This window comes from Monodelphis domestica, chromosome 5 (assembly GCF_027887165.1).
Source record: "Monodelphis domestica isolate mMonDom1 chromosome 5, mMonDom1.pri, whole genome shotgun sequence".
NCBI classification, from domain to species: domain Eukaryota; kingdom Metazoa; phylum Chordata; class Mammalia; order Didelphimorphia; family Didelphidae; genus Monodelphis; species Monodelphis domestica.
In genome coordinates, this window is record NC_077231.1 from 313,933,582 (window position 1) to 313,957,409 (window position 23,828).

Consider the following 23,828-nt stretch of genomic DNA (forward strand, 5'->3'; position numbering starts at 1 on the left):
GTGTCTGTGTGTCTGTCTGTGTGTCTGTCTATCTGTCTGTCTGTCTGTGTGTCTGTCTGTCTGTGTGTCTGTCTGTGTGTCTGTCTGTCTGTGTCTGTCTGTGTCTGTCTGTCTGTCTGTGTGTCTGTCTGTGTGTCTGTGTGTCTGTGTCTGTCTGTGTCTGTGTGTCTGTCTGTCTGTGTCTGTGTGTCTGTGTATCTGTGTGTCTGTCTGATTGTGTCTGTGTGTCTGTCTGTGTGTCTGTCTATCTGTCTGTCTGTGTGTCTGTCTGTGTGTGTCTGTCTGTGTGTCTGTGTGTCTGTCTGTGTCTGTCTGTCTGTGTGTCTGTCTGTCTGTGTGTCTGTGTGTCTGTCTGTGTCTGTGTGTCTGTCTGTGTCTGTGTGTCTGTGTGTCTGTGTATCTGTGTGTCTGTCTGATTGTGTCTGTGTCTGTCTGTGTGTCTGTCTATCTGTCTGTCTGTCTGCCTCACAGAGCTGCCTTCAGGGGCAAATACTGCCGGAGTGAAGGCTACAGGAGGCGGCAGCGGCAGTGAGCCTGAGCCCAGCCTTAGAGAGGAGAGTCTGGGTCACCCTGCACTTGTCTCTGGCTTCATCTGTAAAGTGGGGGCCTCGAGTCCATTCCGGCCAGTCCCCTGGCGCAGATTTGGACCCTCTGCCGGCACTGGGCTCCCGGGGAGGAGGCGGAGCCGGGGCGGCACCCGCGGGGTCTTTGGATGCCCAGCTCCCACCCTGTGGGGCCTTCGGTGGCTCACCCGATTTGCCCAAAGGTGTCACCATCCCTGGCGTCACCGACTGTCCTTTGGGCGTTTCCTGGGGCCTGAAGGCTCTCTCCTCCTCCTCCTACTGAAGAGCCGCAAATGGGCAGGAAGGGCACTTTTTAACCACCTCTAAGACAGAAGGCTGGTGACTGGCCCAGGGTCACACAGCTAGGAGGGTCTGGGGCCTCCAGGCCTGGTGCTCTGCCCACTGCCCACCTCGAGGCCCCAAGGAAGGGCGGCTAAAAGACGCTGCGGGCGTGTGTGCTGGGGGGCAGCCGGGCCGGAATCAGGGGGCTTCCCTGGAATCCCACCTCCACGATTGGTGCCCTCCTGGGCCTCAGTTTCCTCACCTGTAGAGGGAGGGGCGTCTGCCCAGCTGGTCTCCACTGCCTTTGCGAGTTGTGGCCAGGTGAGCGGGAACCCGGGCTGGCCGAGGAGGAACCTGGGGGATTTCCCCGTGGGGCCTCGGCGGCAAAGCCTGGGGAAAGGGAAGCCGCGGCGGGGTGAGGGGGGCAGCTCCCGGGATCCCCAGGGGTCGGTCTGGGGGGACTGAGTTCCTGCACCTGGGACGAGCTGTGCCCCGCCAGCCCCCAGCCCCCGCCTCCCCCCGGGCGGCCTTCCTGCCCTCCATTGTTCCTCCGCCCGGCTGCGTCCGGCAGCCCGGGCAGCCAGGACGGCACGGCGCGGCGCAGACGGGGGCAGCTGGAGAGGCAGGTAGGGCGGAGCCTGCGTACCTGGGCCGGGCGGCAGGAGGAGGCGCGCCCGGCGGGGTCTGGGCGTGGAGAGCGGGAGGAGGAGACGGCAGGCAGGGAGGCAGGCTCGCTGGGGGTGGGCAGCGGCTGGCAGCGAGCCCCGCGCCCCAGCCGCAGTCGCTCCCTCTCTCTCCCTGCCTGGCGCAGCCAGGAAGGTGCGCGGCGGCGGCTGCTGCGGGGTCCGGATGCCAGGAGCGCCGGCAGCGGCGGGCAACCGGGCATGAAGATGGCTGTGGGAGCCGTGAAGATGCAGCCCCCGCCGGCCGAGAGCCCGGAGCCCGCGGCCCCCGGGGTTTGGGGGACCGCCGGGGCCCCGGGGGGCAGGCAGCAGCAGCGGCAGCGGCGGCGGGGGGGCAGCCCGGGGGCCCCGGAGCAGCCCCTGCCCCAACCTCTGCCCCTGACCCTGCCCCAGGAGCAGCAGCTGCGACACCGGCTGCGGGACCTGCCGGCTCTGTTGCGCAGCGGGCTCACCCTGCGCAGGAAGAGGAGCGCTGGCGGCGGCGGCAGGGTGAGTGACCAGCACCGGGCCCCCCGCCGGCCGGGCCGGGCACTGACGGAAGGGAACGAGGCTCTGTCCCCGGGCACGTGCTGCCTGCCCTCCTCGAGCAGGAGCTGGAGCGCTCCCCCCAGGAAGTTCGGGGCTGGAGCAGGAGCGGGGAGGGGGCACCCAGCTTCCAGACTGAGGGGGGGAGCTCTGCGACCTCCTTCTCGTCTGATCCGTGGCCCACCACCCCTTGGGGCTCTCCGATCGCCCCCGGCTGCTCCCAAATCCCTGGACCTGCAGTTGGCTGCCCTTCCGGGAAGGCTGTGGCGAGGGCTGGCCCGGGGGGCGGGGGAGTGGCCACTGGCTGGGGGGGGGGGGGCTGGGGAGGGTCCTCCTGGCCATGACTTTCCGGCTCCAGCCCGTGGCAGTTGCTGCTTTAAGGCTCCGTGTCAGCTTGGCCCTGGGAGTGTTTCTTATTTACCAAGTTTATGGCTCTGGAGCTCCAACCGCTCCCGCACCGGGGGCCCAGTGGGGTCTGCCGGGGAGCCAAGAGGCCCACCTTCGGACCCTCCCTGGTTCTGAGTCCCTGGTCACGGGCCTACAGCGGCATCCAAGGAAGCCCAGTGTCAGACCTGTTGAAGCTGGGGAAAAAAGAGTTGGCCCCTGGGGGAAGGGCCTTGGTACACATTCCAGCCCAGTGCCTAGCCAGATGTATGACCTTGGGCAAGTCACTTCCCTTCCTTCCCCTGGGCTGAAGTTTCCCTCTTTCAAATGAGGCGTTTGTGCTAAGGGATCTCCAAGCTCCCCCCAGCTCTAGAGCAGGGACTTCTTGGGCTCCTTGAATCACCTGGAGTTTCCCCAGAGTTGGCTAGTTGGATGTTTCACAGGAATCCCAGCACTGGCCAGGCTCTCTTCAGAGCCAGGGGGCTGGGAAGCCCAATGCAGAGGTTTATTTCTTCTCTTCCGTGTCTGTGTCCAGGGATATGTAGCTGCAGGCTCCCATCAGCCTACAGAAACGAGGGTTTGTGGCATTACTGCTATCAGTCTCCTGAATTAAAAAAAAATCTCAGCAGCCATAAACCCTTTCATTCTCTGCCTTATCACAATAGCTCCCTGATATAAGGCTCTTCACCCACAATCTCCTTGGAACCTCCCCAACCCCCTCAGCAAGGGATTCTTATTTTCATTTTCTGGTGAGAAAGTGACTTGCCCAAGGTCATACTGCTGGCAAGTGTCTGAGGTAGGAGCTGATTCCAAGTTCACCATTCCACTGCTAAGACCCATTATTAAACGCTCATTATTAAATGGATGAACTAAAAAAAGAGGCTCCTGGAAGACTTGGGGATATGGAGAACAGCCTCACCCTGGACTGCCTGTGGGTTGTTTTGTTTACAGAGCATTATTTCATGTGTGGAGAATTCAGGTAGCACATGGGCTCTCTCCCTTTTGCTCTTGGCTAGCTTCGATTGGTCTGGTCCGCTTTGTTCCCTCATTTGGACTTCTCTCCCGCCACCCACCCTTTGCACAGGCTGTGACCTTACCTAGGATGCAGTCCCTCAACGCCCCTCTCTTGCAGAATCTTTTGCTTTAAGGCTTTTTCCTGGGGCTGTCAGAGAAATGTGAACCTGGAGCTGGAAAGGCTCTCCAGGCACCCTCGCTTGACAGACGAGGAAGCTGAGGCTGAGTCAGTAACTGGCTCAGGCTGACCCAGGCAGAAGGGCTTGGCTGGCCTGCGTTCTTATGGCTCCTCCCAGGAATGTCAGCTTGCAGAGGGCAGGGACTGCGGCTCCTTTTTATTCTTGGGGCACAGAAGAGCTCGTGGAAGCTCTGAGGCGATCAGACATGCTGCTCCAATGAAATGGAATCTGCTCAAAGTCTGCAGCATGTGTGGGTGCCCACCTTCGTGGTCCGGTCAGCCTCAGTGGGACAGAACGTCCAGTGCCCAAGCTCCCTGCCCAGATGGCTGAAGGGCTCCCCAAGGGCTGCCTCCAAAGGGAAGGGGGAGGCTAGGATGGGGAGGAGGACTCAGGGCTCCCGAGCTGTCCAGGGGCAAAGGCTGGAGGCAAGGAGGATGTGGGAGAACGGAAGGGCTCCCAGGCTGCACCGACTTTGCAGGAATCTAGGGAAAAGTAGGTCAAACCTCCTTGCTATTATCCTTGACAGTTACTTTTTGTGGCAGAGAATACTGAAGACAAGTCTGCAGATAGGCTCTCCGTGACAGGAACGACTTCAGAATTTCTGGGTGAAGAGCGCTACAGCTTTCACCAGGATGACCCACCATAGGAGCAAATGCTGCTGGGCTTTCCTTGCTGACTCTGGTCCCTGGGAATCATCTGTGCTTGTCTTCTGGGAAATCCAGATTCCTTCCCTGTCATTCAAGTTCCTCCACTTGCCCTTTCTAGACTTCTTTTCATCCACAATCCTCAACTCCCACCTCCATACTTTTGCATTGGCCATGCCTCATGCCTGGAATGCACTTCCTTTTCCTTCAGGATTCAGCTCAAGCCCTATCTTCCACAGAAAACCATCCCTGGTGCCCTTCCATGCCCTTGCCTTCCCATGCCTCCATTCCCTTGGATTTGGTTTTTAAAAAATATACTTGTTGTTCAGTCAACAAGCACTTATTAATGGATCCTGGGGTGCTGGGATTTCTGTTGCCCTGCTCAGCCACATTACTTTGTGCCCCAAATTGTGCTGATTGAAGGGACACCAAGAGTTGAAGCCTCTTGAGGGCAGGATAAGGGAATCATAGATAGAATGAGGGGAAATGAAAACAAGACTGTTTGTTGCTTTTGACTTTGTGTCCCATGCCTAGCACAGTGCCTAGCACTGGGGAGTTACTTCCAAAGTACCCATTGCCTGGGCCACGCAGTAAACATTTCAGCTGGACTCTGCCAGGGTGCCCACCTCAGTGAGCTGTTTGCTCTCTTCTCCCCTCCTCCCATGCTGGGGCTGCCCTCCCTCCCTCCTTCACTTGTTCCCTCTCCCCTTCTCCTCCTTTCTCGTTGGCTTCCTCCTTCTCTCCCTTTCCCCAGAGAATCCACTCCAGTCTGGCCCTTATTGGACAGGAGGGATGGGGAGGGAGGGGGACTCTGTTAGCCTCAATCTATCACCTCTGCTGGGTCAGGTCTTTGGATGGGACATTGGCTGGAGATTGGTTTTAGTCACTGGAATATTCTGAGATTCTCAACGTGGGGACCTATTTTAGGAACATGTGAATATTTTAGCAAAATGAACTGAGCCTGTGATTGAATGGATGGGAGAACTGGCCACACTGCCTTTGGCAAAGAGCAGGAGGCTTTGCACGACCCCCAGACTTACCCCTGTGCCAAAGGCCCACAGGATCCTGGCTCTAATAAGAGAAGGACCCTCAGGCCATTTCGGCCAACCTCCTCATTTTACCAAAGGGGAAATCAAGGCACAGAGAGATGAAATGACCTACCCAAGACCCATAGGTAGGAAATAGACTTTGAATCTGGGCCCCCTGAGCATTTATTTAGAAGCAGAGATCTTTCCGCTGCACCCCAGTTCCCCCTCCACCTTTTCAGCATTGATATTCTTCCTACGATGTATGACTGTGAGTCACAGGAGAATGAATTCTGGAGAATTTGAAGTGAGGGTTGACTAAATCAAATGAGGTCATATTTCATAAAGCACAGTGCCTGTACACAGTTGGCACATAATAAATGCTTGTTCCCTAAATGGAGATGAAGAAGCCTGTGGTAGGCATGAGCTGACTGTTGCCCATTACTGGGGAGGTAGTTGGAGAATGTGAGCAAAGAGGTGCATGCTGGGATCAGAAACTGGGTCAAGTGGTTGAGGTGAAAGTCAGCCATGATAACCAGTGGATGGCCTTTGGGCTATCTGCCATGTTGGAGCCAGAGGAAGGTTTTGAGCACATTGGACATGGCCTGGAGAAAACTGATGGGAATCCCTAGAGAACAGCCCCCCGGATGCCAAACATGGGGAAGCCCGGATCTATAATGTCATGGAGGCCACCAGCAGAGAGAAATGTACAGTCTAGAAAAGCATCAAGGGTCTCCTGCGTATTGTCCTTTCCCCCCATCCACTTGGATAGTCTTGGATTGACCATAAATTCCTTATGCACTGGAGAGCCCTGGAGTTCAGTGTAGAAGCCTTTCTCCAGCTAGGAATCCTTTGGTCCGAAAACAAGGATGCTTTCTGGCTGGGGGGCACGAAAAGCTTCCTTGCCTGGTAACTTTTCCCAGGTGGAGTCTTTCTAGGGCATAAATAGGAGTTGGGGGTTAAAGTCTTTGGGGAGGATTCCAGGTGCCACCTAAAAGCTCTTCCTCATCACCAATTCTGTCTATGTGCTCAGTGGTTCTAGTCATGTCCAACTCTTTGTGACTTGATGGGAGTTTTCTTGGCAAAGACACCGTGAGGGTTCATTACTTCCTTCTCCAGATCATTTATAGAAGAGAAACTGTGGTCATCAGGGACAAATGACATGCTCTAGGTCAATCCAGTGAATCTAGGGCCAGTTTTGAACCTAGAAGGATGAGTCTTCTTCACTTCAGACCAGGCACTCTATCCACTGTGCCACCTGGCTGCCCCCATCTCTAGCTACAGCACCATTTTTGTGTGGTGATCCTGAACTAAGCCCTTTCCCAGCGACCACATCCTTGGGGTAATCGTCATCTGTTAATGATTTTTCATCTCTCGCCAAGAGCAACCAGCTGAGAAGAGCCCAGATACAAAGGCTGGTGTCCACAAGGGCATGCAGATCACCCCAAGATGGCAGTCTTCTTCTCCAGCCCCTCTGATGGTGCCAGCCTACTCGGTCTTCTCCACAGAGAGGGTAAATTCTTGGGAACTTAAGAGAACCTGGTTTTCCCATCAGTTTCCATCTTGCAGTCACCTGCTGTAGACCTCATGTTAGCAGAGGAAAAAGCAAGACAGCTCTTCTTAGATCATGATTTTTGAAAATGCTCAGAGCACCATTTGGATCTGCACCAGGATCCTGTTGGATCTCTGGCCCAATTAGATCAGAAATAAGATTCTCCAGGCACATTTGACTCAAGACTTTCCTTTGGGGTTAGTGAAGAGCCCTTGTGCAGAGATGTGTTTACGAGATAATTTTCCTACAATAGAATGTAAGCCCCCTGAGGGCAAGGACTCAGGCATTTTTCATCTTTGTCTCTCCATTGCTAAAAATGGATTAATAGCCATAGTAGGTGCTTAATAAATGCCTATTGAATTAGTGAATATCCAGTGAATGAATGAATGGATATCCTTTTAATTAATACCCATTAATAAACTCATTTATCTGCCAAGTAAGTAGAGGAGAAGATCTTGTGACATTTTACATTGGAACTGTTGACTTTTGAAAATGAGCTGTCTCAGCTGTCCTCCTGCTTCCTGGCAAGTCGCCAGCCCACACCTCCAAATTACAAAATTATGTTAATCATGGATCTAATTAAGGGAAAACACTACGGACTGAACCTCTCACTGAGAAACACACACACACACACACACACACACACACACACACACACACACGAGTCCTGGTGAGGGAGGCTCTTTGTAAGGAAGATTAGAAAGGTCTCGTCTTGATTGTAATTTCATGGGAAATGCAGGAAAGGGGAGCGGGGCCAGAGCTCTCTCCCTGAGGCCCAGGAGCTGATTTTTTAATATTTTGAGAACTGTCCTTCCATAAAATGGGCAGCCCCTGCATTTTATTGTCTTTGTTTTAAAACACGCCTCTTAGAAGGGGTCCATGGGCTTCACCGGCCTGCCCTGGGGGTCTGTTCCACAAAAAGGCAAGAACTCCCAGGCTTCAAGCTTCTCCTTCCCTGAAGGAGGCTGCCACACATTGCCCTGTTGTCTGACCAAGGGAGCCTTTCCTCAAGGCTTGGCCCAAGAGAAATAGGGAGCCTGGCACCCAAGCAGCAGGGCAGCCTCTCTTTCCTGAGCTGCTAAAATTGTATAATAGATTAGGAGGATTTTACTTCAGGAAGGGCTGACTCAAAACGGCAGTGATTTTAGGTGGTGTCTAAACCGTGACCGCAGGAATGTAATAGATGGAGACAAGTGTGTTTCACAGATGCCACTCTCTCTTAACTTGACAAGGCAGTAATTGGTGACTCGGGCAACTGAGCTAGAGGAGGATGTTTAAAATAACTTAGGAGTGGCGTCCACAATAGCCCTTTAGTAATGCCATGCTTATGGTGGTGTGGGAGCACTGGCTTAGCAAGTGCTGATACAAATAATGGTGTCAAATTGAAGCCCATTTCCTTTTCCTTCCTTCTTCCCTTCCCTGCTTCCCTTCTTCCCTCCCCATTCTCTTCCTCTCTCTCTCTCTCTCTCTCTCTCTCTCTCTCTCTCTCTCTCTCTCTCTCTCTCTCTCTCTCTCTCTCTCCCTCTGTCTCTCTTCTTCTCTCTCTCTTCCTCTCTCTGTCTCTCTGTCTCTGTCTCTCTTTTCTCTCTCTTCCTCTGTCTCCGTCTCTCTGTCTCTCTCTGTCTCTCTGTCGCTCTCTCTCTCTCACTACCCTTGTCTATCTCTGACTGTTTCTGGCTCTTTTTTCCTCTCCCCCATACATTTGGGGAAGTGAAGGGAGATTCTAGACATACCTCAGATTTTAATTGGTATGAAAAAAACTCCATGTATGGAATCTCCCTCCATTCTTTCAAACAGACAACTTGGTCTTAGGCTGTTGGAAGTTGAAGTGCCCAGCACAGCCCCTGGCATATTGTGGTCTCTGCATTTTGGCATGGGTTCCTCCGGGGCTTGTAATGCTCTCCTTCCCCCCCACCCCTTAAAATCCTTGACTGCCTTTAAGCTTAGCTCAAGGACCTCAATCTTCATGAAACTATTTTTGATTCCAAATCCTCTTAACTTCCTTGTTCTTTCAATTGACCTACTTGAATCACTTTATATTTATTCTGTATATACTTTATTTTTTTAAACCCTTACCTCCCATCTTAGAATCAGCACTAAGGATTGGTTCCAAGGCAGAAGAGTGGGCAGGGCTGGGCAATGGAGGTTACACAGTTAGGAAGTATCTGAGGCCACTTTTGAATCCAGGACCTCTTGTCTCTAGATCTGGCTCTCAATCCACTGAGCCACCCACCTGCCCCCTTGTGTATACTTAAAAAGCTCCCCAGCAACAAATGGGTGCACATCTTGTGTACTGCAGTAGCATAGAAACTTCTGGAGGCTGGGGACCATTCTGTTTACTGTTTGTATGTGAGTGAATGTGACTCCCAGCTCCACTGAGCACTGGGCAGGGTGCTTAATATATGGTTGTTGGAGCTGGATGGGGCTCTCCTCAATGCTTGTTGAGTGAGCAAGTCCATGTGCCTATAATCTGCAGTCCGATGGAAGATTCGTCAAAGGGATCATCATTAAGACAATTCTTCAGACTCTTAACACTGGGTGAGGTGATATTCTCTCAGCCTTAAAGAAATCTTTCTAGGTCATAGTAAGCCAACCCCTGCTCCTTTTCTGACCAGTGTTTTCAGCCATTGTGCTTAGGACCAATCATTCAGCTCAAGAAGGATTTGGGAATGCAGTGGGCTTCCATCAACGAGCCTTCCATCGGACTAAGGACAGTCTAATACCTTGGAGGCTCGAGAATGAACCATTCAAGCAGGGAGTGTTTGCTGACCTCCTTTCTCTCTGCCCACCCTCCTCCCCACCCCCCAAAGCCAGCAGAGTCACTTCAGCAGCTCAGGTACATCAGCTCATTAATGAACGATGTTGGAGGAGCTCGAATGCTGAGCTCAGCTTGCGGCACTGGAGAGGGAGACACGGATCCAAGTAGTAGCAGCTTCTTCTCTAGTTGGGAGAAGAATCTCCAGGAAGAAACTGCCTTTTCCAAGTTGTGAAATGACTTATGAATTGAAATATCAGGAAAGCTCTTTTCTCCTAATAAGTGGGAAGGAGGCAAACAAGTTAACCATCTTGGAATAGTGTAAGTTTCTTTTGTTCGCTCATTTGAAATATCGGAATTAAAGAACAAATCCATGATTATTAGGTTGGCGATTGGGACTAGATGTAGGATTTCATTGGTAGAGGGCACTCCCAGATGAGGAACTCCTTCCAGCAATGCTGGTTGCCACCCACTCTGCCACTTCTAGTTTTGAAGAATTACTCAGAACTTAGTGAGGGTCCATGACTTGGCCAGAGTCACACAGCTATTAAAAATCTGAGTTGCATTGGAACTTACGTCTTTCTGACTCCAAGAACAGTGTGATGCCCATTACACCACACTGACTCACATGTGTGTGTGTGTGTGTGTGTGTGTGTGTGTGACCTGGGAAAAGAAAATTATTGTACAAAATAGTTCATAAAAACAAACCTCTCATTCTCTCAGAATTGGGAAGGACATACAGTGTTTGTACATCTAAAAGAAAGCGTGTTCTCTTTTGAGAACTGCCCTCCACCCAGCTCCATCACTTCACAGTTTATCTCTCCTTGGTAAGAACTAATTTCTTTTCCAAAAATGAGGTTTTTTTTTCTGTGATTGGTGATGAGGAAAAAGGACCAAACAAGGCCATCCATCCGCCAGTAAGCATTTATTAACCACCTACTATGTGCACGTTCCAGGTATACAAAATGAGGGAAAAGACAAATTCAGCCCTCAAGGAGTTTTCTATCTAATGGAGGAGACAACACACAAACTACATAGGGGATAAATAGAAAATATTTAAGCAAGGGAAGGTACTAGGATGAAGAGGAGTGGCAGGCAGCTTTCTGGGATTTTAGCAGGGAATTAAAGGAAGTAGGGAGGCAAGGATGTGGAGGGAGAGCAATCCAAGTGTGAGAGTCAACCAGAGAGAATGCCCATGGAGTCCAGCGATGGTGTGTCTTGTTCCTGGAATAGCCGGAGCCCAGGGTGAGCAGATGGAAGATATATATATATATATACATGGATAGTAAGATGTAAGAAGATGGGAAAGGTAGGAGGGGGCCAGGTGATGAAGGGCTTCCTTCGAAAGCCAAACAGAGGGTTTTGTGTTTGATTCTGGAGGTGATGGGAAGCCACTGGAGTTTATTGAGTGGGAGTGGGAGTTGGCATGATGAGACCTGCACTGTGGGAAAATGACTTTGGCAGCTTACTGGGGGATGGCCTGGAGGAGGGAGAGAGTTGCTCCACAAGCTCCAGAATGGCGGCCATGTCGCAGGAGAGAAGGGGGAGAATTCGAGAGACATCCTAGAGGGGATTAGTTCTGAAAAACGTTCCCCAAGGTTTCCTCAGGGTCAGACAGCGGCTCCATCCCTGTGCTCTTACATAAATTCCATGTTTATTCCATGGAAGAACACGAGGGAATATGGATTTAGAGCTGCCCTTTGTGAGTCCTGTGATTCATGTGTGGGGTTGGCAGAGCCTTCCTGGCTGTGACTCAGCCCATGTGGGTGTTCATATTGGAAGCCCAGCTTTTGTTCCTGGGCTCCTGGTTTTCACTTGTAAATGTCTTTCTATTGGTTGAACAACCCGGATAGGATGGAGTTCCCATTCTTTGACTGTGGGGTGTTCGGAAGGGCAGGGGCTATGTTTGCCTTTCTCTGTATCCCCAGGGCATGGGGAAGGAGGGAGAGAAGGGAGGAATCAAATGAGCATTTTTATAGCCCCTAACTACTGTGCACTAAATGCTTAGCCCTGTGCCTAGCACATAGAGTTTAATTAAAGCTTACTGACCAACTGGGTGTAATGGAATATAAATCCCACCTCTGTTGCGGACTACCTGTGGGACCTTGGACAAGTCATTTTTCCCTCCCCCTGGGACTCGGTTTCTTCCTCTGTGAAATGGATGGATTGGACTAGCTGACCTCTGAGGTTCTTTCCTCTAGATCTAGTGTTCTCAAATAATTTTTGAAAATCAGAAAGCCTGAGCCCCAGTCATGACTTTCCCTTCATTTTCTCCCATTGGTTCCACAACTTGTACCAACCTTGAATTAACCACTTGATCTTGACCTTGTCCTATCATTAACATTCAGCCCCTTGGAGGCAGTATCAGTAATGGAGGCCCCTGGGATCCCTCAAGGCACCTTCCCTCTGACCTGTGACCATCACAAGCTGGACTGGTGGTCTGGCACCCATCACCAGCCATGAGCACTCCCAGCGGGTCATGCTAGGTGAGTCTTTGGAGTCGGGCAGAAAGTCCTTGTCCAGAAATATGGGCCAGACTGGACTTGAGCCTGATGGTCATTGGGAGGCAGGAAATGACCCAGAAGGAGAGGTTTCCACCTTCTTTGGTGTCCTCGACCCCTTGGGCAGGCTGGTGAAACTGTGGTCTCCTTCTTCCAGTAAGTTTTTAAAATATACAAAATAAAATGTATCCAATCAGAAGGCAGCCAAGTCTATTGAAATACAGCCATGGGAATATTTAAAGGAAATGACAGGAAGTTCCCAAGCCCCCTGGGAAAAGGCCCAGTTTTAGAGATTTCACTAGGGGCCAGAGGGTCAGGCTGGTCTTAGTATTCATCAAAAGCCATCTTGGAGTACAGAAATAACTTATTTATAAAAAAGAGCATCACCCTCATTGAAGCACTGGGGGCCCATTAGGAGGAAGAGCCTAGAGTCTGGCCTCTGGGTCCCTTGACACCTTTTGGGGGAATGATGTGAGAAAGAAACAGGCAGGAATACACTGGGCTGGGCTGTTTCAGGGATCTGTGGAACACCGTGGATGTGGAGGAAGAGAACAAAGGATTGGGAGTCAGACGAACCAGTTCTGAGTTGTGGCTTTTCTGCTTCCTAACTGTGTGACTTGGGGCAAATGATTTAGTCTCTCAGATCTTTGGCATTCTCATCCTTAAAATGGATGGTTGTGAATGGATGTGGTACCTTATACCAGGTCTTGGGGGGACCTGACAGATCACTCCACGCTTGTGGGGTGTCTTGTGAGCCCCAGATATCCCCATTCTGTTGCTGTAGGAGGATTTAGAATAACCTTTGTTGAATGGATTATATTTAAAAGCTTGTTTCTAGAAAATTTAGTCATAAGTCATCTCTCCTCTCTCAATACAATTTCACTTGGTGATCTTATCAGCATCCTTGGATTCAATGAGCTTCTCTAGGCTGAGAATTCTTCCTCTGTTTATCCAGCCCTAACCTCTCTGCTGATGTCCTGGCTCACATCTCCTATGGATCTTAGATATCTGGAAAAATAGCATGGAGGGGGCAGCTAGGTGGCTCAGTGGATAGAGAGCCAGGCCTGGATATGGGAAGTCCTGAGTTCTAAAGTGGCATCAGACACTTCCTAGCTGTGTGACCCTGAGCAAGTCCCTTAACCTCCATTGCCTAGCCCTTACTTCTCTTCTGCCTTGAAACTGATACCTTCAGTCTTATACTAAATGCTAAGTAAGAGGGTTTTTTTAAAAGGAAGGGAAAGAGAGAAAGAGAGAGACAGACAGAGACAGAGAAAGATGGAAGGAAGGAAGGAAGGAAGGAAGGAAGGAAGGAAGGAAGGAAGGAAGGAAGGAAGGAAGGAAGGGGAAAGTTTCAGATGAATATGAATATTCCATGGACATGTTCAACTCAACATGTCTAAAACTGAATTCATTAGGTTTCCTCATGGACATCAGTATCCTTCCTGTCCCTCAAGCTTCCAGCCTTGATGATGTTTTCCACTTCTCACTTTCTCATCCCTGATATCTTGTCTGTTCCCAGGTCAGTTCTCATTTTGCCTTCACCCCATCTCTCTACTTTCTGCCCCCATGCTTAAGCACTTCTGTCCCTCCTTTTGTGTCCTCCTTCAAATCCCAGGTAAAATTCCATCTTCTAAAGGAAGCCTTTTCTGACCCTCCCCCCTTTTAATTCTGGCACCCTCTCTCTGTTGATTATCTCTAGTTTATTCTGTCCATATCTTATTTGTACAGAATTGTTTCTCCTTCATTAGACTATGAGCTCCACGAGGGCAGGATTTGTCCTTTGCCTTTCTTTGAACCCCTGGTGCTTAGTGTGATGCCTATACAGAGTAGCACTTTGATGCTTCTGACAATTGTCTTTTATTATTATTCTCACAAAAATAAAAATCCTTACCTTTCATCAACAATATGATTCTAGTGCAGAAGAGCTAGGCAGTGGGGATAAGTGACTTGCCCAGGTCACACAGCTGGGAAGTATTTGAGGTAACATTTGAACCCAGGACCTCCCATCTTTTAGCCTGGCTTTTATTCCATTGAGCCACTCAGCTGCTCCTGGTTGAGCAGAGAGTTTTTCAGGGCAATAACTATGGGGGAGACCTGGACTTCTACCTGGGACCCTAAAATTTAGAGGGTGTTTGACAATGTTTGTATTCCTTTCACAGGAAGAAAAAAAGTAAGGGAGGTAACAAGAATAATTAGTTAAAATGTGAAGACCTCAGATGGCATGCTTCTTCCCTCTGGCTCCTGGGAGAAACTTGTCCCTATACTACCCCTGCCCAGCTTCTATCCCTGGCAGCAGCCTCCTGTGGGCTCTGTTTGCCCACCTCAGGGGCTAATTTGAGCATGTGCTTTGTGTTCTTGTATAGGCCCTGGATGAATTGGCTGCCACTCTGGGGTCTAGCAGCGCCTGGAGCAGGGTCTCTTCAGCATGAGACTGGTGGTTACTATTGCTGATCTCCCCTTGAATCATTGAGAACACTGATATCTGCGGAGAGTCTATGGGGAATGGAGGAATTCTTTCTGATTTCAGGATGGTCTTTGGTGGTTTTTTCCCACAGGCATAGAGCTGGAAGGAACTTTGGGGGTCATCTCATGTCACCCCCTCATTTTCCAGGCACGCTGACTAATTTATATTCATGTTGGCCTTTAAGGTTTGCCAAGCACCTTACCCTCATGGTCTCACTAAAGCCCCTAACAGTTCTGCAAAGTAGATGCTAGAGGTATTATGGTCTGGAATTAACTAACTGGAAACTAACCTTTGCATCCTCAGGGATGACCCTTACAGTCTGACTGAGGACATTTAGAGTGGAGGTTCTCAAACTTCTGGACCCCTTGGGTAGTCAGTCTGGTGAAAACCGTGGATCCCTTCTTAGAATTATAAGATCTGATGGATAAAATAGAATCCAAAGGAAACCAGCTCTATAGAAATGCATCCAAAGATTGAAAACATTTTAAAAACCAGATTGATAGATTCTTGGGTAAGAATTCCCATCTAGAACCCAGCTCCCTACCACTAGAAGAAACTGAGGCATTTTTGTATTCCAGACCCCGAGCTAGGATACCCTGAAGAAGGAGTCATTGTAATCATTCTGTCTCAAACCTCCTCTTTAAACAGAAATGGCATTTTATGGCTGTTGTTTACTTTTGCATCACTTTCATTTCCCGGGCAAACCTTTCCCCTTCCTTAGGCAGTGAGCCATCTTTCTTAGCAAACATTGTAAAAGGGGTGGGGAAAACAGTTTAGCAAAATCACTTGTGACAGCATATGCCCTCTGTCCTCTGTAACTGTAGCCCTCCACCTTTGCAAAGATGAGGTGGGTGTTCTCAAATCTTCTCTGGAGTAAATCTTCTCAGTCATTATAATGATACAAGATTCTGTTTTGTTTGTTTTTCCCCCAATCCCCTCACTTTATTAAAAAGAGAACTAATGAGGTTCTGAAAAGTGAAATGACTTGCCCAAGATCATGCAGCTGTGAGCTACTGGCAATCCCAGCTAATAGCTGGCATGACCCCCAGGCTTTTCCATGCCTGGGTTCCCTCCTAGTATTTGGATTCAAGAGGGGAGGCTGGTTGAGGGGGCATTTGAGTTTGATTTCCTGCTCTTCTAGGGCAGTTGTTACTCCAGTGTTTTCTTAATCCTTTGCGTTAGATGTCAGGAACATTTTGTAATCTGCGTGTGAGTTAGAACACCTTTCATGTGCTGCTTTAATCTGGCAGAATTTTGTCAGAGTGATGAGTGAGGCTGGAGAACAGCCCTTTTTGGTTCCTGGTGGGAGCTCTCCATGGTGGACCCTTAAGGAGTTTCCACCCACTGATTCATCTCAGATCATAGATAGGGAGTTAGAAGGGACCTTAGAGGAGAGCTGATGTGACCCTGTTATTTACAGAAGAGGAGAATGAGACCCCAGAGATGAGGGGAGAGGTCTCAGGGGTAGTAAGTGGCCCAGCTGGGATTTGAACCGCTAGCTTCTACTCAAGCATGTTTTCCATGACACTTTGAGATTGATGGGAGCAGTTATTATGGCTGCTATTATTAGAGGAGGGAAAGATAAGGGAGCCTTTGGGAAATTAGGCAGGACTTGTAATGACCTTGAGCCTTTCCTTGAAACTGAGATTTATTCTTACAAATAACATGGCCAAGAGTCAAGGAATTTGCTGGGTACAGTGGGAAGAGCCCAGACTCTGAAGGCAGAGGTTCTGAGTTCAAATCTCACCTCTGATGCTCATTACCTGAGTGGCCTCAGACAAGTCATCTAACCTTGAGGGCCTTTCATTTTTCTCATTTCTAAAATGAGCAGGTTTGACGCATAGAAGCCCTTTTCTGTGTGGACTGGCTTTCCTCAGTGCCTGGAATTCCTGGAACCATCTGTAGTTTGGGCTAATGCCTACATTCCAGCTTTCCCATTCATGTGCACTTTTCTTTCGTGACTATGTAATGTGGACTTTAGTGACTATGAACCTTTTACAATGGAATATTGTCCAGTGGACCTTTTTCCAGTGGTGGTGCCTTCAGTACAGGTATCTGGGGGACCCACCTGGGTGAGATAGAAACTCCATTTCCCCTCTGGACAAATGAATGAGAGAAGAATTCATAGTAACAATGGCCAGCATTTATATAGTGTTTTAACATTTGCAAAACACCTAATATATGTTCAATCATATGAGCCTTACAACAACCTTGTGAGACAGGTGCTGTTATTATCCCTATTTTACAGACGAGGAAAGTGAGGCTGAATAACTAGCTGGTACGCTTTCAAGGCAGGATTTGAACTTATGTCTTCTTGACTCTTGAATCCAGTCCCCTTTCTACTGTGCCATCTTGGGAGGGAAGTGGTGAGCAGGGGAAGGATCTTTGTTCCAGAGGGTCACCATTATGGAGAGCAGAACCCCAGGACAGCCAGTCATTTTGTCCTGTCCCAAAGCAGTACTTGTTTGAAATGTGTCCCCAGGGCAAGAGATGGGAAGTGGGGGTAATGGAGAGAGGAGTCATGCATTGAAAGGCAGATGACAAAATATCTAGGGAGGGTGGATTGTTGGGAAGCACAATCTGGGGCCAGCCAGATATTGTGTGTTAGCAAAGTTCATCCACCAATCAGTCAGGACACCCCAGATTCCAAAGAGGAGGGGATTAACTCTCCCCAGGAAAGGTGGTGTTCTCTGTCTGTCTGATCTGGATGCTGTTATTCCAGGCAGGGCTATGCATCAGCGGCAGCACCTTTCTCCTATAAATTCTGCCATTCTGTTACTCTCACATTCTCCCCTTCAGGCCTTGATTCCCTGAAGAGCACTGGCCTTGGAGCCAGGAAAATTGGTTCAGACCTTGCCTCTGACACTTACTAGTTCTAGGTCCTTTGACAAAATCCTTTACTATGTACCTCAGTGTCCCTATCTGAACAATGGAGCTAATAATGCATAGACAGCCTATCTCACTGAGTTGTTGGGAGGATCGAGGGAGATAATGGGTGCCAAGCATGCTGTAACTTTTAGAGCATTTCAGTGGTCACTTAATTCAACAAACATGGATCAAACATGTGGGAGGCCCTGTATTGATGATCATCTGGCCTGTCCATTGTGTAAAGTTCTCCATTTGTGGTTGACTTGAATCCAGCTTTGGAAGTTCATTAACCTCCAGCTTTCTGTTTTTCCTGTATTGACTTTCTGTAATTCTACTTTATCTGTTTTCTCCTCATTTGTTTATCTGTAAGAAATAGGCTGTAACTAGAGAACTCCAGAAATACACGCTGATCTGGGGGGAGTCCAGAAGGCTGCTTTTGAACCTCAAGCTCTTGGACCCTGGCTCCCAGGGATGTGGAGCACCAGGAACTAGTGGGCAGAAGTCTTCCTGTTTATCCTAAAGCCTTTCACTTGGTTTTCTTCTTAGAAAGCTGGAAACAGATGCGTTGAGGCTTAAAAATGCAGATATCCCTTCACATCACAACTTTCTCCATCACAGTTTCTATATATTGTGGGCTGGCATAAGGAACTAAATGAGAATTTTGTAGAAGCTGCAGACAACATGAAAAGGCCAGCAGATGACACAGAAAATGTTTAGAAACTCAGAAAAATGCATACAATATATGCATAGTTTTGTATAATATCAACATATTTTCACTTACCATTGACCTACATATAGCCTATGACCAAATACTTAACCCAAATTTTACAGTAAGATACTGTAAATATCCCATAAAAGAAAAAGAAGAAATCCACACTTTTCTGGTATGGAGGGCCAAAATTTTACCCAGATTTTCCAGATCACCAGCCCAGCCCCCCCCAAGGTCCTGAACCCCTATCACATGGAAGGAATACCTGTAGCTGAGTCTTCTGGACTGCCTTTAGGGAAGATGCCTGACAAAACAATATATGCTCTATAAATCCAGAACATTTGTGGTTTTTGATTTGTCTCCCAAACTTCTCTGGCTGCAGTCCACTTGGTCATAAAATAGATAGATGGGACTCAGAAATACTGGGATAGACTCACTGGGGGAGGCCCTAAATCATTCTGGGAATAAAATGGTGTAGAAGAAATTATGGGGCAAAATCGAAGAGATTTAAGCCTACTTAAAATAGAAAAAAAATTATAATGTACATATTTGAGAGGCAATGAAGCATAATTCCATTCAACAAATGCTTATTAAGCACTTACAAAGTGCCGGTCAATGTGCTAGACAGTGGTGGTACCAAGACAAAAATGTACCAGTCTCAGATACTTATAGCAAGAAAGTATTTGAGACCAGATTTGAACTCTGTTCTTCCAGACCCCAGGGGCAGCATTCTATGCACTGCCTCATTGAGTTGCCTCTAGAGGAAGAGCCTTGGAACCTGGAAGACCTAAACTCATGTTCTACCTCTGACCCATCCTGGCTTTGTGGCTTTGGACACTTGCCCAGTGCTCTGGGCAACTCTAAGATGAATTCCTGTTGAGTCGAGAATCTCCTTTGGCCAATAAAATTTACACAGAGATAATTAGTCACACCAGAGGTGTCAAAACTCCCACTTGCTGCCCAAACAGATTAAAATGCAATTGGGGAATAGTTAACAAAATAAAGAAGAATGCAATATAGCATAGATAATGTTAATTTATGGTTTTTTTAAGCCATCTTTCTATCTTTGCACCACCATTCGGTGCTCTCTCTCCTTGTCTCTGCCTCATAGAATTCTTCTCTTCCTTCAAAACACAACAGGAGTACCATTTTCATTGTAGTCCCTTCCCTGATCCCCTCCTCCTTAAGTCAGGGCCCTCCTTCCTTAATTACCATATTTATTGCAGATACCTTTTGCTGTATATCTTGATAGGTCTGCATGACATGACAGAGGGGGAGCTCCTTAAAGTCAGAGGTTTCTTTCATTTATTTTTGACTGTCTCTCCAGGGGTTGGTGCATAGTAGACACAAATATAAATGCTTGGGGATTGCTAGACACTCCAGTCCTCGTACACTTATTGCCAGAAGTGTAAGCAGCCTTTTCCTTGTCCATGTAGAGTTTGGTAGAACAGAGATTTCTAAGTCACATTGAATCTTTTTCCTTCATTCCATCATCATTTGCCTTTCTGATATTCGAGGTCTTGTCCTTCAGAGCCCTTTGCTGGAGTCTGTTTGGAGCATCTTATTGGCTACATTATGGAGACTTTTATCCACCTTGGCCAGAATGGACAAGTTTCTGAGGAATTAGGAAACTAAATTGAGGGTTCTGGGAAGATGGCTCACTTCTGCTTTCTCTGCTCATTCTGAACTCTTCCATTCTATTCAATAAGCATGCCTTAAGCCCCTACTGTATGCCAAGCACTATGCTAGGCCAGAACAAAAGGTGTAGACTCTCTTGGGAGCTACCTGGTTTATGCACAACTCTGCCTTGGATATTTTTTTAAGCCATCATGTGCATAATTTCAAATCACAACAAAATTAAAGAAGTTTAGGTTTACAACTATTTACACCTCAGAAATGAATTTCTCTGTACAATCTGTCCATAACAGCTTCGGAGTTTTTCCTTCTGTGTGCCCTTCTGTTGGGCTCACTCATTCATATCTGGATTTGTGTATACATTTTTCATTTTCTACATTCACAGTCAGTGTGCGTGGCTCTTCTGGCTTGGCATTCTTCAACTTGCATTGCTTTACCCTAAGTTTTTCCATGTTTCTTTCTATTTCCCCATTTATCATTTTAAATGGCGCTCAAGTCTTTCATTATGTTGATGTACCATAGTTTATGCAGCCATTAACCAACTGTTGGATATTTTGGTTGTTTCCAGTTCTCCACAATTACAAAGATTGCTGCTCGATTCCTGTTTGAAAAGTTCTCTTTTTTTTTCCTTTATGATGACACTCTTAGGGTGTATGACCCACAATGGTACTGTGCGCCAAGGATTTTTCAATTCACAGAAGTCAGGATTCTGCCATGTTCCATCATCTGCTGTTCTCCACAGCCTTTAGGCTTCTGTTCTTTATTTCCAGCAGCTAATGACGCCAATCTACTTTTCTGCCCATGTCGACTCCATTTCCAGAACAGTGATGGTTCCTAAAGATGGTTATGTGGACTCCTTTGGATGGGGAAGGTCCCAGATCTGTGCTTTCTGCTGCTCTGCAAGCAGCTGGGCACATCTCCTCACATCTTCAAGCATCTTCAGTATTTCTCACTCACCTTCTCACAGGGAAGTTTCATTAAATGAAAGGTCACCTGAAGAGAAACTTCGGTGATGATGTAGGTGTCTATGGAAACCAACCTCTTATTTCATTTCATTCATGGGCTCCTGAAATAGTAAAAACAAGTAATTTGGAAGATTCTCTGAAATACTGTGTCGGTGTGAGAGAGTGTGAGTATGGAAGATTCATTCTCTTCAACCATTTCACTGAAATGATGCCCAAAACTTTCCATTCCTTCAGTGCTCTGGAAAAGTGGATGATACTGTCAGTGTTGGTCCTACTTCCACTGTCGGCTTCTTAATTCTTTCACGTCCCAATCGATCGTCCTAGTATTTCTTTGGCTGAAAAATTCTTTACCTTGTGAATGGAGATGGGCTTCTCTCAACTCTGCCAGGCTAATCTTTGGAAAGTAGATATTTGCTTTTCACTACTTGGCCCATGTTGGAAGCCTTGGTGGGACCTAATACAGCTTGTGATTCCTGGGAACAATCTTCAAGAACTAAGGTCACTTCCACACCTTAATGGAATATCTGATTTGCATCTGGGTAGGATGTTAAAGGAAGACCTTTAGGGGGCATCCAGGTGACTCAGTAGATAGAGAGCTGGACTGGAAACTGAGAGATCTGGATTCAAATGTGACCACATACACTTCCAAGTCATATGACCCTGGGCAAGTCACTTAACCCCCATTGCCTCCCCCTTACCGCTCTTCTGCCTTGGAACTAATACATGGTATTGATTCTAAGACAGAAGGTGAGGGTTTTGGAAGAAGAGAAGTAAAAAAGACTTTCCATTAAGCAAAGATGGTTCTTGGTCAGGCATTTGACTAGTCAGGTAACTTTGGTTATCTATTCAAAGAGAGTTGCATTCACTTAGGCATCAATATGATAGTATATTGAGTATATTCTGCTACTTGGGGGAAGGCAATCCTTCTAGCTTCTAGCCTTCAAACTTTTGGGATGTATATAATTAGACCACTGAGTTCAGGGCCTTTTTGAAACAGGTACCATATTGGATAGCTATTATTAGCTATCCAAACTTTGAATCTCAGGGTTGGACAGGATCTTGGATACCATATGGTCCAACCCATACTAGAGCAGGAAGCCCCACTCTAATATCCCTAACAAAAGGGTTATGGAAGATATCCAAGGAGATGGAACCCAGCTCCCTCTTGAGATAGCTCATGACATCTGAGGACTTGAACTCTAATTCTTAGGAATTTTTTACTGACATTAGGCCCTAAATCAGGACATTTTTTCAGATCTGACTCTTTGTAACTTCCTATGAAGCCAGACACAGAAGTGTAATCTATCCTCTTGCCAACCCTTCAAATATCTAAAAACAGATATGATCTCTCTAACCCACTTCTCTCTCTCTCTCTCTCTCTCTCTCTCTCTCTCTCTCTCTCTCTCTCTCTCTCTCTCTCTCTCTCTCTCTCTCTCTCTCTCTCTTTCTCTCCCCTCTCTCCCCTTGCTACCTCTCACCCACCCACCAATACCCCTTTTCTTCTCCAGGCTTAACATCCCAGAACATCAAAATAATCTTTCCTAAGGGGATTTAGAATAATACCATGAATCTTGGTTGGCATACTAGACACATTTCAAAGGCCTTCTAACAGGCAATATATAGAATGGCCTTTCTTGCTATTGTCTGACCAGGACAAAGCCCAGCAGGACCATCATCTTCCAAGTCCTGGACATCATGTTCTTTTAATTCAACCTAAGATTGAGATTTCTTTTTGGGCTTTTTATGTCCCATTGTTGACTTGTCTTGGTTGTGCCATCCTCTGAGGCTCTGTGGGTTTCACATTTGTACTTGTAAAACTGATTTTTAAAAATCCAAGTTGAAGTCTTTATATTTATTCCTGTTAAATTTCATCTTCTTTGATTTGGCCCATCTCTGCCCTTTGGGCCCCATCTCTGTCATCGAGTGCGTGAGCTATCTCTTCCAGCTTTGCACCAGCTGCAGATTGGATATGCCCACCATCTGTGCCTTTATCCCAGGTCCTGATAAAAATGTGGCACAGTAGAGAGCCAAACACAGCACCCAGGGATATTTCTCTGCCATCTCCTTCCAAACTGACAGTAACCCATCAATTAATGCTTTTTGAGTACAACCCTAAACCCTTCCTAGAATGCTTTGGCATTCAGATATGCTGTCATAAACACTACTGTCAAGGTGTCGGTGTTTTGGGGTATTAGCAGATGTTATAACTCCTTGGGACACCAAACCTCCAAGGTTCAGGCTCTTACCACCTTTCCTCTAGACTATTGAAACAGTCTCCTGATGGATCTTTATGTTTTCCCTTCTTAAATCCATCATCCTCCTAGCTGTAGAACCCATCTCTGGATATATCCTTCCTCTTCTCAAAATAGTAGTGGGTCTCTATTGCCACTAGGATAAAATTCAAACTCAGCTGTGCAGAAGAGCTCCCACTTCTTTTTACCATCTTATTTCATAATACTGCTGTTTGGCACACTCTCTATTTTGGTCAAATTGGCATTCTATTTCCTGCTTTCATGCTTGATTCAAGATGGTTCCCCATGTCCATAATGCATCCCAGACACCATTTGAGGATATAGAATCCCTAGCTTCTTTCAAAGCTGGACTCTGTTGCCTCCTTCTACATGAAGCCTTTCTTGACTTCTCCCTCGTGATGTTTTGTTTTGTTTTGTTGTAGACATTTCATTTATATCCAGGTAAAGATTGTAGCCCCTCTTCCCTTGAATGTAAGCTCTTTGAGGGCAAGGATGATTTGCCTTTTTTACTTTGTTAGCCCTATATGTAGTGCTTAAATAAAGGAATGGTGGGAGATTTCATTTTTTTTCTCTTTTTCTATTTCTGTGTAGAATATCAGTGCCCCACTCTCTCTCCTCTAAACACAGCTGTAATTTCCTTACACTTTTATATTTGCATGAAAGACCTTTTAGATGCCAGCATTTCCCTTTCATCTGCATAAAAACTGGAGAAAGGATAAAAAGTTATCTCTTCAGCAGCTGTTATTTATAAAGCTTTCCATATGGGTATGCACTTAGGGATTGAAACAAAATTACTTTTTCCTCCCTTCTCCACCTCTTTCAGAGCTT

At 47.5% G+C, this 23,828-nt stretch overlaps 1 protein-coding gene across 1 annotated transcript in view; it reads left to right on the forward strand.

Annotated features, from left to right (window-relative positions):
- The first annotated feature begins 1,603 nt into the window (after positions 1-1,603).
- RAPGEF5 (Rap guanine nucleotide exchange factor 5) overlaps positions 1,604-23,828 on the forward strand; it is a 247,107-nt gene continuing 224,882 nt past the window's right edge. Inside the window, exon 1 of the mRNA XM_056800508.1 lies at positions 1,604-2,017. Coding sequence (XP_056656486.1) covers positions 1,730-2,017 — 288 coding nt within the window. The 5' untranslated portion in view covers positions 1,604-1,729. The remainder of the gene's footprint in view (positions 2,018-23,828) is intronic.